At 52.3% G+C, this 16,065-nt stretch overlaps 1 protein-coding gene across 1 annotated transcript; it reads right to left on the reverse strand.

The window, feature by feature from the left end:
- Positions 1 to 3,738: 3,738 nt before the first annotated feature.
- On the reverse strand, positions 3,739 to 14,103 carry LOC142917303 (neuronal cell adhesion molecule-like). Its single transcript, XM_076061934.1, has 10 exons — positions 14,093 to 14,103; positions 13,349 to 13,581; positions 12,760 to 12,882; positions 11,866 to 12,033; positions 11,057 to 11,165; positions 10,042 to 10,244; positions 8,240 to 8,374; positions 7,590 to 7,733; positions 6,122 to 6,233; positions 3,739 to 3,910 (listed from the first exon to the last, which is right to left on the reverse strand). The coding sequence occupies exons 1-10, from the start codon at positions 14,101 to 14,103 to the stop codon at positions 3,739 to 3,741; spliced, it is 1,410 nt and encodes a 469-aa protein (XP_075918049.1).
- Between the last annotated feature and the right edge of the window lie 1,962 nt (positions 14,104 to 16,065).

Genomic DNA, 16,065 nt, shown 5'->3' on the forward strand with positions numbered 1-16,065 from the left:
ACTATCTCGTAGATCTGACTGAACATCTGAACCAGCTCAACGTGAAAATGCAAGGCATTGGAAATACAGTGTTATCCCTTCAACAAGCTGTATTTGCTTTTGAAAACAAGCTGGAGCTTTTCATCACGGATCTTGAAACAGGTCGTTTACTACATTTTGAAAAACTGAGCCAATTTAAAGATGCATGCACAGCAAGTGAGCCCATTCAAAACCTTGATCTCCACCAGCTAGCTGGCTGCACATCCAGTCTCCTACAGTCCTTCAAAGCACGCTTTGGAGAATTTCGTGAGCACACTCGTCTTTTTAAGTTCATCACCCATCCAAACGAGTGTTCACTGAACACAGCCGACCTGAATTACATCCCTGGTGTCTCCGTCAGAGATTTTGAAGCAGAAGTGGCTGACCTGAAGGCCTCAGACATGTGGGTGAATAAGTTCAAGTCACTGAATGAAGATTTGGAAAGAATCACACGACAGAAAGCGGAGTTGGCGAGCAAGCACATGTGGACAGAAATGAAAAAACTCCAACCCGAAGACCAGCTGATTCTCAAAACTTGGAACGCGCTTCCTGTCACATACCACACACTGCAGCGTGTGAGTATTGCTGTATTGACCATGTTTGGATCTACGTATGCATGTGAGCAGTCATTCTCACATCTTAAAAACATCAAGTCCAACCTACGATCACGTTTAACGGATGAAAGCCTCAACGCTTGCATGAAGCTTAACCTCACCAAGTACCAACCCGACTACAAAGTACCAACCCGACTACAAAGACATCAGCAAATCCATGCAGCACCAGAAGTCGCATTAATGGTGAGTGTTATAACAACATTATTTAAAAGAATAAATTCAGAGGCTTATTATACTGACATTTAGTTGAATTCACTTTTAAAATATATTATATGGCTCTTACTGAAATAAATTTCCAATTATTTTGCTTTCATGGCTCTCTTAGTCAAAAAGGTTCCCGACCCCTGATCTGGGGTAAGGGTTTGCATCTAGAGCAAAGGTGAAGGGGCGGAGCCACCCGGGAAGCCTCTGGAATGTTCCCGAAGGTTCCATGAGGGGCGTGGCCAGAGGCGGGGTTTAGTCGCCGGGGAGCGTTTATAAGCGGGGGCCAGAGCGAGGTGCGGGGTCGGTGTGAAGAATCAAGAGGAGCTCCCCGTCGTGCTGCCCCATCATCTCCATCGGCCACGTGGCGGCTCGACCTCCAGCCGCTCAACCGCTCCCTAGCGCGCCGTCAGCCAGCGGCACGCTAGGGAGCGGTGAGCGCCACGTGGCACGGGGCAGTGAAGCCGCCTGGGTGGCGATCATTCCGTAGTGAGAGAGACAAGAGACATCTAAGCTGTACCGAAGATTTATTAATAAACGACTTAAGTTCCTATCATGTCGGAGCCACTTATTACACCTGTATGGGTCAGTGTGGTGAGCCTAAGGGTCTCTGTGTGCGGTCTATGGGTCTCTGATTGGTGAGTCTATGGGTCTCTGTGTGATGAGTGTATGGGTCTCTGATTGGTGAGTCTATGGGTCTCTTGTTTGGTAAGTCTATGGGTCTCTGATTGGTGAGTATATGGGTCTCTGTTTGGTGAGTGTACGGGTAGGTGTGGTGCGTCTACGGGTCTGTGTGGTGAGTCTACGGGTCTCTGTTGAACTTATTTTGTACCATGCATAGCCAACCACGCTAATCAGAGGTGAGGGGGAAGGACAACAAACTAAACTCAATGAGCAATTTTGTGTTTTGTCTCACGTTTATTTTCAGCAGCTGTCAATATAATTCGTGATTGGTGGCTCACTGCACTCACAGTCACCCAGCGTTTGATTGCTCCCTGACCCCGCCCAGTGACGTGACTTCTCCCTGACCTCACCTGTGAACATCACTACTCTGCTGTAAACATGAACGATTTCAAAACACAAAAGCACTTTTAAATCATCTGCATGGAAAACTAATTTCTTTAGAACTGCTTCTTGTGTTTAATTTGTCGTCATTCATAGAGGGTTTTTTTTTGGGTTAGATCGTGTAAATATATAAATGTGTCGTTAAAACCCCGTCACCACCCGACACAGCCAACTCAACACAGCACACCGGTTTGTTGGAGAGCCAAGCCACAACATTTACAATCTGAGTATGATGTTTCGCCAGTAATTACAACCAGTTTCATCAGGCAACAGCCAGATTTGTTGTCCTTCCCCCACTCCTCCGATTAGCGCCGTTGGCACCGTACAGGAGTGCGAAATAACTTCAACGTACACGAGTATACATACGTATAGCCCCGTCCCACTTGCCCGCTTCCACCAGTGAATCATCCAGGACTAGCGCCGGCATGCTCTCTGAAGGCAAGAGGATCACGGAGTGTGTGAAGTTGGAGGATTTGGATTCATTGGAGGATGAGGTATAAGGGGAGAGAACGGTCACCACGGGGCTAGGGTGCGGAGGGGCTCGAAGGCTGACGACCATGGCAGGGAGATTAAAACAGACGAGATACCTAAAGACGTGAAGGATAAATGAATGTTCCTACATACAAAACAAGTCTGGGTGTATGGGATTTTTCAGTTGCTGATCTCTGGTATTATATTGCCATGAGACTTGATTTACAGTCACAGTGCCACTCCCGCTCACCAAGGGGGCTTGCAGGCGCAGTTGTTGCTGCCGCTTCCTGCCCCACCACGCAACGGACACCACGAACGTCACCAACGTAAGCAACGCCACCACGCCAATCATGGAACTGATGAAGGGGCTCTTAGTCATGGCGGCTGTCTCCTCTTCTGACGAGGAGCGGACTGGGGGGGGGGGGGGAGTCACGAGAGCAGAGAAAAGTCCAGCAACAGCGAACGTTATAGTTGCCCATGCCACAACCTATGAATTTTCATCTCCATAAAAAAAAACTGGACCAGACATATTTTACTGCCCTTGGTAACCCTCCTGGCAGAGTGCAGTGCTGACCCCGTGGGATTGTTTTGTCTTTCATAATCAGCAGCCACCATCTATCTACCTGATAAATGAACCCTCCTGGAGACTTTACAAGCCATCACCATCTTTTGCACAACGATCCATCTGGCTCTATTTAAGCTGTTCGGTAAATGAAAAACATCGTGGACTTTATCCACAAATTTTCTTCCAATTGCGTAGGAAATGCACGCAACCACAGGGACAGAGACAATCAAACAATAAACATACAGGCATCGTCAGGGTCAGGATTGAATCCACAAACTCCTGTATACCAGGCAAGGTAGTTAAGATTTTGGCATCACTGCGGTTATGGCGAGAGGGAGGAGAGGGACTCACCATCATCAGCATTGGCACTTCCGATGCTGGCTGGCGTGCGTGGTGATGGTGTGCTCACGCCGTAGTAGCGGTGCCGAGTGGTTGTGGTGGTGCTATCGGTGGTTGTAGCAGCGGTTGCGGCGACTGTTACAGTGGTGGTGGCAGCGGTGGTGGTGGCAGTGGCGGTGGTGATGGAGCTCCAGAGGCCGCTGCCACCGCCGTCCGGCATGCGTGGCGTGGCGCTGGGCCACGCCAGGTCACCGTGTGGCACCGCTCCCGGCTCCGAGCTGTTGCTGGCGACTGTAGGGGGCAGTTTACCAATGGGGGGGGGGGAAGAGAGCGGCGAATGATAGGCAAGCCAGCCTAAATGTTTATAACCGGCAAAGATGTTCCATTTAGGGGATCCACGTTTTCGCAAGCGAGAGAAGTTAGGGCATGAACGTGGTCGAGAAGACCCCTGCTGGATTGCTTTTTCTAACCTTCGACGAAGAGGCGTGCCTGGAGCTGGTCGTAGTGCAGCTTGTTCATCGCAAAGCACGTGTACGTATCGGAGTCGGTACGCAACAGGTTCGAGATGAGCAGCGTGCCGTTGGCAAAGGTTTGGTAACGCTTGCTCAGCAGGGGTCCGCTGTCCTCACCCTTAAACCTGGCGGTGCGCGGCGTAAGCAGAGAGGGAGGGGGGGGGGGGAGTCTTGACTACCAAGCAACTAAACAAAACAATGTTTATTTTACCAGGTAAGGCGTCACTGAGCTATATAGCTCTTTTTCAGAAGCAACCTGGCTATTGTTGGATGTGTACCCCTTTTTGATAATCAATACATAGTTAATATTCGATTCATAATTATACTACATTTATGTTGAGCTCATTAAGACAGGGCCTTCACTCCTTCCAGCAGAGTTGGGGTCTCGGAAGGGAGGCATCTTTTACACATTCGAAATGAAGGATGTGGGCAGGTGCTCCAAATCGAGGGCAACACATTTATTGTGGTAATCTGTGAAATGCAACAGCACATGTAGCACACACAGCAGATTTCAACCGAGTCACCATTAACCACGTGACTAGTGTACAGGTCAGGTTACTCAATAACAGTTTCCCTTCAACCCAATTCCACTGCTGATAAACCATCTTTGTATTCATTCATAACCTTTACATTTCACTATTCGAATATTACCTTAATCCTAAGCTGTATGTCCATCTAAACCATCCACTTATATTGATATCTTACACCCATTATCTGTACTGCATGTATTGTGCTTGTCACCATTGTATAACTTACTTCTGTACAGGTGTTCTATTCTTAATATCATTACAAGAAGCCATATTCTGGGTGCAATGGCATGGTTATGGAATAAACAGTATTAGGGTTAGATAATTACCAGTATTAACTACAGTAAGTCATCCTTTACAGTGCATAGTGCTAAACCCCCTCCAATTGAATGTATCACAAACTACCAATTCAAAACAACATTTTGGTCCTTTACCTGTAAAATGCAACAGCACGTGGGTCACACAGAAATTCTCAACCGAGTCGCCATTAACCACGTGACTGGTATAGAGGTCAGGTTACTCAATAACCCTGCCAGCCACCTACAGGCCCGACTCAGTATCGCATGCTGGTGTACACGTGCATTGATGTACTGCACAGCACATAAGGACCATCACAAAAGCACACTTTACCCCATTATTGCACGAGGAAATAATTTAACGAGTGGTCTATTTATAATGTGCCTCATATCATTCTCATGCCTATAAATGTATAAATAAGTGACATCGCACGTGAGACCTTCACGGGACATAGGCCCTTTGTCCGAACTAAGTTAGTTAAAATGTGGGTCCTTGCAAGAAGTAGCAAACACCTTACGTGGATATAACATCCGGCATTCTGGTCCAAAAGCTTAGGTTCTACATCCACCCAGGGTCTGGTTGCATTGACCGTAATTCATATTCACGAGAAGGGGCGTGATTTCAAGAGGGGAAATTGCCATTTGATGTTAAACTCAAAGTTCTCAAGTCAGTCTATGCGGGGGCATGACTCCCAGGGGCTACCTCATGAAGAGCACCCACTGGTAATTGTTCTGATGTATCACTGGTAGAATTATTGTTTATTAATATGTTGTTTGGTCTGCGGCGACTTTGTCTTTCCAGACTGGTAGATGGCCGTCTGGTTTTGCCGATGTTTTCCACATACTGTTAAGTTCTTGGAGAGTAAACCTTTTTGTTCTAATGCCAGTGTGTTCCCATATTTTCTTAAGGCCACGGCTATATCATTGAGCTTGCATATTTTTCTGTAGTCACTTATCTATTAAATACTCAGCGTTATAGAGGACTGAGTGTCCGAGTGGTTTATTTCGGTGGCATGAGTCGTATTGCTTGAAAAAGCCTCGCCTGGTATACAGGAGGTCGTGTGTTGGATCCCGACCCTGATGGTTCCTGTTGTCTATGTGTAGTCTGCGTTTCTCTCTTTCTCCCCGTGGTGGTTACGTGGATTAGTCTCCAGGTTATGTGGTGTTTTCCCCTCTACATCAACATCATGCATTTAGAGTATTATGGGTCTCTCTGGGTCTTTATGGGCGATCTGTATATATGAAGTTTGCATGTTCTCCCCATAGTTATGTCGATTTTTCTCTGGGTTCTCTGGTTATCCGTCCACATTCAGAATCAACGTGGAGGTTTAGAGTATTTGGCTGCTATAAGTTTCCACGTGAAGATAAGCCACTTCATCGAGCTATCATTTGTGACAGACAGATGACTTCTGAAAAGAGATAAATGGTAGCTCAGTGGGGTCTTAGCTGATAAAATAAAAAAGACTGTTTAGTTAATGAGAGAGTAAAGTAGCCAGGCCAGCGTCGGTCTCACCAGATGATGTTGGGGCGCGGTAACCCAAATACCGCACATTCCATGTACATGACCTGGCCCTCTGTCGCCGTGTACAGCCTGTCTGGCTCCGACAGCATCCGTGGGGGCACGGCTGTGGGAGAGGTGGGGAGGGCGGGATGGGGGGTGGCAGAGATAGGGAGCAGGGGGGAGGTGGGGGAGGGAGGGGGGTTGCTGAGTTAGAGAAATGTTGTGGAACCGCAGCAGAGATGCTAACAGGTGAAGGAGGAGGAGATCTTGGGGGGGGGGGGGGGGGGGGTGGCAGGAGTTGACGACAGAAGATTCAGGAGGGAAGTGAGAGAGAGATTGGAGAATGAGGAGAGCGAATTAGCAAATGTAAGGAGGGGAGGAAGAGCAGAGGGAGACACTGAATGGGAGTGTGGAGGAAGGGTGGAGAAGCCCAGAATACAGGAAGTGGAATGTGGAGGGGGAGGGAGGGGGAGGGTTTGAAGGGGGGGAACCAACACGAGAGGAATAAATATGGGGACCGAGAAGACGGAGTTGGAAAGCGAAGATGAGCGAAGTTGAGGAGCGAGATGTTACAAAGTCAAACCGAGACTAGAGAGGTGGCAGAGAAGGAGGACATGGAGGAGGAGATGCAGGGTTTAGCAAGAGAGAGGATGGTGGTGATGGCGAGAAGGGTGAAGACGAAGCCGGGGAGGAGCGACGCTTGTGGGAGGAGCCCCCCTCATCCTCCCTACGTAGCACGGTGGTATGAAAGGATATCATCATACAGCCCCATAGACTCACACAGACACGCATAGACTCATACAGAGACCCATAGACTCACACAGAAACTCATTCAGTTTATTTATTTGGTATAGCCCTGTGAGCCATTCGGCTCTTGACTCACACAGAGACCCACAAACTCATACATATACCTATAGACTCACAGAATCACAGAGAGACCCACAGAATCACACAGACCGATAGACTCACACAGAATCCCACAGACTCACAGAGGCCCATAGACTTATACAGAAACTCACACTCACACAGAAACCCACAGACTTACAGAGACCCACATAATCACACAGACCAATAGACCACACAGAATCCCACAGAGACCCATAGACTTACACAGAAACTCATTGACTCATGGAGACGCAGACTTACACAGAAACCGATAGACTTTCACAGAAACCGATAGACTTACACAGTGACTTACAGACTCACACAGAGACCCACAGACTCACAGAGACCTACGGAATCACACAGACCGATAGACCACACAGATTCCCACAGAGACCCATAGACTTACACAGAAACTCAGACTCACACAGAGACCCACAGACTGACACAGACGCACAGACTCACACAGCAACCTATAAACTTACACAGAGACCATAGACTCGCACAGAGACTCAGTTGTCTTTCCCCCGCATCTCCGACTATCATAGTTGGCTACGTGCGGCGGTGCGTTACCCACAACCCCCCGCCCCCCGCTCACCCAGCACGTTGACATATGCATTAGCCAGGATGGTGCCGTGCCGGTTTGAGGCCTCACACTGGTACACACCAGTGTCTTCCTCCTCCAGCCAGGTCAGCGTCAGGGAGTCGCCGTCCACCCGCCGTCCTAGCACCTCGGGGGCTTCTGCTCCATCGCACGGCGGTACGACACCCGGCACAGTTTGGCGTGGTCTTGGCACGATTTGCCACGATTTGCCACGATTTGGAATGGTCTTAGCATGATATGTCATTTTTTGGTAGGATGAATTTAGCACAATATGGCATTATCTGGCTCAATTCGATAAGTTCTGTGATTTGGCTGAGTGAGTGCGCGACTAGCTGGGTGAGTGTGTGCACATAGCGGATGAGTGAGCGGGTGAGTAAGCGTGTGATTGGTTGACCGAGTGTGTGATTTGTTGTGATTGGTTGACCGAGTGATCGGTTGACAATCGACTGCGAGCGTGAGCATGCGAGTGGATGAGGCGTGTGCACGTGTAAGTCGGTGGACAAGCGGTTGAGTGAGCATGTGATCGGCTGTGAGTGTGTGGACGAGAAAAATTCGAGTGGGTGAGCAAGTGCATAGGTGGGGCAAGTGGCTGAGCAGGTGATGCTGGCCGCCCCCCCCTATTCACACGCCCCCTCGTGTCTCACCATCGATGGGCACGCCGTTGATGAACCATCGGATGGTCGGTGTGGGGATTCCACTTGCACGGCACGTGAGCTCAACGGTGTCCCATAGGGCGTAGTCACGGTTCTCTGGCACTGGAGCGGTCCAGTACGGCTTGGCTGCAGTGGCCGGGAAAGCGCGAGGAGGAGGAGGAGGCGGGGGGGGGGGAGAAGGAGGGATTAGACAATGTCCCATGCTTGTAAACTAGACGACACATTTGTGTAACTATTTGTAGTTACCAGGTAAGGTCCGCTGAGCTATGTAGCTCTTTTTCACAGGCGACCTGGCTCTTGAACGAAAAAATCCACGTGACTGTCACATGGCACCAATAAGTGTCAAGGCAGAACAAGAAAGAGGGTGGGGGTCCACCTGTAATAGGGAAAGGCGTCTGATGAAAATTAACAAAGCAAGGTGCCAATCACCATTAGTGTGGCCAGCTTCCTATAAATAGGGACCACCTCACCCGCACCAGACAGCGGAGGGAGAATGGAGGAAGACCCCAGCTGTGTGTCTGCTCACAAGGCTCCAGCCAGCAGCGGGAACAGGAGCAGTCCCCCCAAAACCTCCAAGCATCCCCAGCTGTCAGCAGCAGCTCAGCGTGGACCGTGGGTTATTGGTAACATAAAAACAATACAGATGTCGGTAATGCACCCAGGGCCCTAAGTAACGGTCCCTGTGATTTGTCGGTGGTCACCCGGTGGGGGGGGCAGACTGTACAGAGGAGCAGCAGAGAGGTTGCCTCTGACGTCGCCCCCCTGTCGTGGTGAGGAACCAGCAGGCGGCGGCTCTCTTTCTCCTCGGACTGCGGTGGCAGGCCGGGGTTGGCACCTCCAAGTTGCCTTTCTTGTGAACGCAGCCCGACATCGGGTGGTGAACGCCGGCTGAGGCTAAACGTGCCCTAAGGGTGCTGTGCTTGTGCGTGTGTTCGGGAACCCGTAGCCTCAGGTGTGAGCGTCGGGACAAAGGGGACGTCCTGGGGTATAATGTGAGCACATCGTGTGGTGCAGATAGATGCTGTGGTGTGAAAGCAGGCAGGGGAAGCGTTTCTAAAACTTAAAGACGGAGCGACCCTCTGAAATCGCCTCGGTGTTGACTCGACCCACGCTATAGATGACTGTGACTTGGCTGACCAAAAAGTATAACAGTGGCAGCAATAAAGGTGAGCCTTGAAGTAGGCTAGAACCGAATGCGCCACAGCGAGCACGGGTAAAGAGACACCATAAACTCCAAATACGCAGCCGGTGTCAGGATCGGGATCAAACCCACGACCTCCTGTGTACCAGTCGAGGTAGTTAACATCTCCTAGCCACTGTGATGATGATGATAGACGCAAACTCTGAATATACATCAGCAGGCATCGTCAGGGTTGGGATCTAACCCACGACCTCCTGAATACCAGGCAAGGTAGTTAACATCTCATAGCCATCGTGGCACCCAAATAACAAAGACCCCCTTGCATAGACTTTAACAAACTGTTGAGGCAAGTGCTGTTTGTGAGCAACTCTGAAGGCCGACATGGCACACAAGGGGGTGGGTGGCCAGCACCGTACCCGGCCGCCTTTGTCTCCCCAGTGGCGATATTTACATGCCGCACCAGGTACTCATTTGAGGCCGAGTTGACCTAGGCGAGGCCCAGGACCAGTTTAGATAATCGTCGCTGGCGGTAGTGGCCGACAGTGAGGAGGCGAATCGGAAACTCGAGCTGCTGGGTTCATAGCGGAGTTGCGCTAACACCAAAACCACCACTCCGCCATGCGCACACACGCAGGCACACACGTGCACACACATTCCACGGTGACCGTGACGGTGTGCAGCGCCACGCCCTCGCTGTTGACGGCGCGGCATCGGTAGTCGCCGCCATCGGACTCCGACGCGTTGCGGATGGCCAGCGCTGTGCCGGAGACGGCGGCGAGGGCGGCGGCGAGGGCGGCGGCTTGCTCCGACGACACCGCCCCACCCCACTTGCTCCAGCTCACCTCCGGCGTGGGGCTGCGTGCACACACACGGGGAGTGCACACGCAACGCGCGCACGTGTGTGGAACTAGGGTAGTGTACAGTAGTGTAAAGTGTAGTATGTAGTGTATAGTGTAGTCTGGAAGAAAAAAAACCCCTGCCTCTTCAGCGGTGCCGGACGGTAACACTGCGGTGGATGTGAGCAACGCCATGGAGGGAAGGCCAATTGCAAATCGGCTATTCCCTCACGGCGCTTATAGCCCAAACAGCGGCCAAATGCAGGCTCTGGACGAGCGCGAGGAGCTGGTAACCCCTCCACCTTCAATTCAACTACCACTGAACCATGTGCAACATATAGAATGAAGATTGTGCCGGAGGCCCCAGGGGGACAGGCGTCTATGACGTCTCCTGGCTAAACAACAAATTGCAGAGCCACGAGGCTGCATCCTTACCCTTGGGGTTCCTCCAGAAACAGCAAAGAGACACGTGGAATGTTCAAACGCTCAATGCGGAGGAGAGAGCGCCACTCCTCTGTTGGGATCTGGACCGGTACCACCTGGACCTCTCTGGTATTTAGGCAACTGTGGGCTCACAGTAGGGGCCACAGGCGGTGCATCAGCCAGTCATCTCAGTCAGTCGACGCATGGCACCTGGGTCTGCCCCGAGACCTCCTGCTAGCGGGCGTTCGACACTTCACGTGGCCTCGACGTGCACACGGCCTGGCACAAGCGCCGTGGTGATGTCACCGCCACTTAGTGGCAAATGGCGGTTGTTGTTGTTGCACTTGTGTGGGTGTGCGTGTACGTGTGTACATGTGTGTGTGTATGTGTGCATGCGTGTATACGTACAGCCCTTGTGTGATGCACGTCAGCAGCAGCGTTTCCCCAGAGAGGACCATCTTGGTGCTCGTCTCGCCCACAGGCTCCAGGAACACTGGCCGGCTCTTTGACGGACGCTCTGCGTGCATCCACGCATGCGTGGGGAGCGGTGGCACGGTGGTTAGCGCTACACTGTGCTACAAACCTGGCCATGACCTGAGTTTGATTCCCGCTGTAGGGCAACACCGGTGATGATTATCTGAACCGGTCATGGGCCTTCCCTAGGTCGACTCAGCCTCAAATGAGTACCTGGTATGATGTGTAAACATCGCCACTGGGGAGACAAAGGCGGTCGGGCCTGGTGATGGCCACCCACCCTCTTGTCTGCCATGCCGACCTTCATAGGTGCTCACTAACAGCACTTGCCCCCGACAGTCTGTTGCAGGCACTAACCTGCCACTTTAACACAAAGACAGAGATCCCCCATATAGCCTTCACAGACTGTAGGGGCAAATGCTGTTAGCGAGCATCTATGAAGGCCGGCATGGCACACGAGGGGGTGGGTGGCCAACACCACGCCCGGCCGCCTTTGTCTCCCCAGTGGCGATCTTTTTACGCACCGGACCAGGTACTCATTTCAGATAATCGTCACTGGTGTTGCCCGGGTTCATGGCGCAGCGTAGCGATAACCGCTATGCCACCGCACCCCACATACACAAACTTACACACATGCATATACGCACACACACGTACACACACACACACGTACACACACACACACGTACACACACGCACTTCCCCGCGTTCGCCACCGCCGCCACCACGCCGTCGCCACTCACCGGGTTTGACGACCAGCCGGAGCGGCTGCTTGTACTGGATGGTCCCCGTGTGCGGGTAGCGAGCGTAGCACACGTAGTCACCCCGGTCGCTCGGAAGCACGTTGGCGAAGTAGAGGTCCCCGTCCAAGCCCTGCGACACTCGCGCATCCAGCGGCACTTTCTCCATGGCTGCAGCGCCATCCCGGGGGTAAGGGCGGTGGGCAGTCAGGGGGGTGGGCGGGGGGGGGGGGGAATTAAGGAGATCGGAATCTTTATTAGGGGTCCACCGCACAAACCGTGGAAGCAGCGGATGCGGATACTTGATGATGCGCAGATGGAAGATGAACAACTCTCCAGTAGTGGTGTGCAACTGCGGTCATCCACGACAGACACCGTAACAACGTAGGACGACGCGAACGCCCGATCCGCAAATACGAAGGAGACGTCGCGGATGTCTCCTTTTTTGGCATCGACACCAGCAGCCACACGAAATAAGCAGACTCGTGGATACCCATAGATATCCAGACTCACAGAGATGCACAGAGACTCAGGAGACCCAGAGACACCCCTAGAGACCCGTATAAACACATAGACCATGGAGACATCACAGAGATGATTCACCACTCCGCTACTCCCTGTCGACGGGGTCGTCTGGCATAACCACCCGAATGTGACATTGTAGCTGTTGCTCTGCATCCACATCAGCAGCCGTACGGAAGCAGAAGAACACGGATGTCCAGTATGGGCACGAGGTCAGCGAGTTACAACAACCAACAATGCAAACAACACGATGGGAGAGAGAGTCGCACGCAAACTGCAAGTATGCAGCACGCGTCATCAGGGTCGGGATCGAACCCACGCCCTCCTGCGTATCAGGCGAGGTAGTCAACATCTCATAGCCACAGTGCCACTCACAGCCGTCCAACCAGAAGACGGTGGGAGGAGGAAAGCCGTGGGGAGGGTGGCAGCGCAGCACGGCCGGGGAGCCCTCGGCGGCCATGATGGGTTGAAGCAGCTCACGGGGCCACAGGGGAGCACCTGCAGGATACAGGCAAAGACTCCCCGTGTAGCCTCAAACAGACCATTGGGGCAAGTGCTGTCGGCGAGCAGCATCACCTGTGAAGGCCGACGTGGCACACGACAGGGTTGGTGGTCAGCACTGCACCCGGGCCGCCTTTGTCTCCCCAATGGTAATGTTTTTACATTTCGCATTAGATACTCGTTTGAGACTGAGTCGACCTAGGGGAGGGCCCAGGACGGGTTCAGTAACAGTCGTTGGTTGTTGTCTAATTAAACCTGACTAAGTGCAGCCAGAGGGACAGCGCACTTTGTGTGTGGGGAGCAGTAGTGTAGCAGTTAGCGCACTGTGTGTGTGGGGAGCGGTGGTGCAGCGGTTAGCACACTGTGTGTGTGTGTGGGGAGTGGTGGTGCAACGGTTAGCACTCTGTGTGTGTGAGTGGTAGTTCACGGTCCAAGCGTGGCATCATACCCCCCCCTCACTCACGCGCCAGCCGCACGGTGATGTTTGCGGTGAGCGCCGTGCCGGCCCGGTTCTCCGCCGAGCAGCGGTAGACCCCCTCATAGGCCTCCACGGTGATGCTGTCATCGCCGTAATCCGCGGACGCCGCCACCACCGCCGCCATGTCTACAGTGAAGGTGCCCGAACTTTTCCCATGCCGCCTCACGTGGGGGTCGCTGTCCGGGTCAAAGCTCCGGCCATCTTTGCTCCACCAGAACCTGCAGCACAAACGGGAAGGGAGGGAGGGGGAGGGGAGAGAAGGGAGGGAGAGAGTTAATAAGAGATGGAGGGAGGAAGGGGGGGAGGGAGGTGGGGAGGGAGGGCTAAGTCGGGAGGGAGGGACGGAGGGAGGGGATGGAGGTTGGGACGGAGGGATGGAGGGAGGTGGGGAGCGTACTTGGGCGTTGGGTTGCCGTGTGCCTCACACTCCACCACAATGTTGTCCCGTGGGTCCACGATGTAATCCACCCGCGATTGCCGGGTGATGGACGGAGGCTGAGTAACTGCAAGATATCAACGGGTTAACAAACCGTGGCAGCAGCAGCAGCAGCAGCAGAAGAAGAAGAAGAAGAAGCGGATACCTGACAATGCAGCAAATGTAAAATAATAAGAACTCTCCGTCAGTGGTGCAACTGCGGTCATCCAGAACAGACACCCAGACACCGTAATAACCTATAACGACCCACTGCCCGATCCACAAATACGAAGTAGGAGACATCACAGTGTCACCGGCTCGCCATATCCCTCTCCTGCCGTGGCCATAACGAGGGGACAGGCCGTTGAATACAGACAACCACAACAGACGAGATCGGAGGCGACGAGTGGATACTCCGCGTTGTGTTCTGCCCTCCTCCTGAGGATCGAGTGACTCCACCACCGAGGGACACCAGAGGGTCGTTGCACGGCAACTCGTTATTTCTAAGTGTTCTGAGGAGCATTTGTGCTTCTGCAATGGTGACCAGGTGCACACCGATCGACCCAACGTCCCACAGCACCTCACTGCTCAATCCCCATACAGCGTCCATCTGAATCTGAATAGGTGCCCTGTACCCTGAATTGATTACTCCACTGGTGGGCATTGCCTACTGTGCAGTCACGTGAGTCTATGGGTCCAATCTAAGGTCATCATTAACTCCGTTGGATAATTATACGTGCGGTTTGTTACAATCAAGCCCATAGCGGTTACATTAGCGATGATGATACACAACTCTGTGACTGCTCCTGACGTGGTTATCTGGGCTTGGCCACCTGCATGTGAAATTGTAGTTGTTGCTCTGGAATTGACATCAGCCATAGGGAAGAAGGAGATGGCTCATAGATATCCATACAGATCCAGACTCAGAGACTCACAGACACTCGGAGACCCATAGAAAGTTGTAGAGACTCAAAGACCCATAGAGACTCACGTAGACTCATAGGCACCCACAGAGACTCAAAGAGATCCACGGAGACTCAGACCCAGAGACTCTTGTAGACCCAGGCTCAGAGAGCCCTATAGAGATCCATAGACTCAGAGAGACCCCATTGTGTCCCAGTGTCCCATTGTGTCCCAATGTCCCATTGTGTCCAGTTGTGTCCCATTGAGCCCTGTTGTGTCCCATTGTGTCCCAGTGTCCCATTGTGTCCCAATGTCCCATTGTGTCCCAATGTCCCATTGTGTCCCATTGGGTCCCATTGTGTCCAGTTGTGTCCCATTGTGTCCAGTTGTGTCCCATTGTGTCCCGCTATGTCCCATTGTGTCCCATTGTGTCCCGCTGTGTCCCATTGTGTCCTGTTGTGTCCCATTGTGTCCAGTTGTGTCCCATTGAGCCCTGTTGTGTCCCATTGTGTCCTGCTGTGTCCCATTGTGTCCCATTGTGTCCCATTGTGTCCAGTTGTGTCCCATTGAGCCCTGTTGTGTCCCATTGTGTCCCAGTGTCCCATTGTGTCCAGTTGTGTCCCATTGAGCCCTGTTGTGTCCCATTGTGTCCCAGTGTGTCCCAGTGTCCCATTGTGTCCCATTGTGTCCAGTTGTGTCCCATTTGTGACAGGAAAAGGCGGCTTCTGAAAAAGAGCGACAGAGCAGCTGAGTGGGGCTTCCTTGGTAAGATAAAGACATCGTTTAGTTGATAGACTTTGGTGGGTGATTTGTGGGTGTAGTGTTGTAGAGGGGGTATCAGCTGGGAGAGGGGGGGTGTTTGCTACTCACCGCCAAGGGGCAGGACGAGGGGGTGGTCACAAAGAGCGCCAAGCAGAGATGCCAGCAACGCCACGAAACAGGCGGTGGTGGTGGAGAAAGCCTCCATCGGGGTGGGGGCCGGGCGGATGGTCGGACCGGGGGGGTGGGGTGGGGGCTTCCTTCACTTGGCTAGGAGAGGAGGAAAGGGGGGAGGAAGAGGGGAGGAGGAAGGGGCGGAGGAGATGGAGAGGCAGGAGGGGGAAGGATGGGAGGGAGCTTTGAAGGCCTTACAATGGAATAAGTAATATTGAAAAAAAACTTTTAAAACGCTTTATTCAAATGTACCGTACTAGTAATGGAAGAACTCCACGACTCCAGGAAGTGGCCCCGAAGCTTGCCACAATGTAAAGGGGACCGTGGGCAATTACAGCCAGCGTCAGTTGAGCGTGGACAATTAGACCCAAGCCGAAACATGACGTATAAAAATGAATGTTTAAAAATATATATTTTAATGATTGAATATCGTATTGTCATCAGTATGACA

This window comes from Petromyzon marinus, unplaced genomic scaffold, assembly GCF_048934315.1.
Source record: "Petromyzon marinus isolate PM22_M1 ecotype Great Lakes invasive population unplaced genomic scaffold, UKy_Petmar_22M1.pri1.0 PM_G_Scaffold_45, whole genome shotgun sequence".
Taxonomy (NCBI): Eukaryota; Metazoa; Chordata; class Hyperoartia; order Petromyzontiformes; family Petromyzontidae; genus Petromyzon; species Petromyzon marinus.

What these genes read in the sequence shown, in the direction of transcription:
- LOC142917303 (XM_076061934.1), bottom strand. An exon ending in CGTCTTCTGGTTGGACGGCT is followed by an intron (nt 12,034 to 12,759) that starts GTGAGTGGCACT and finishes ATGGCGCTGCAG; the next exon opens with CCATGGAGAAAGTGCCGCTG. An exon ending in CGTCACGGTCACCGTGGAAT is followed by an intron (nt 8,375 to 10,041) that starts GTGTGTGCACGT and finishes CGGCCACTGCAG; the next exon opens with CCAAGCCGTACTGGACCGCT.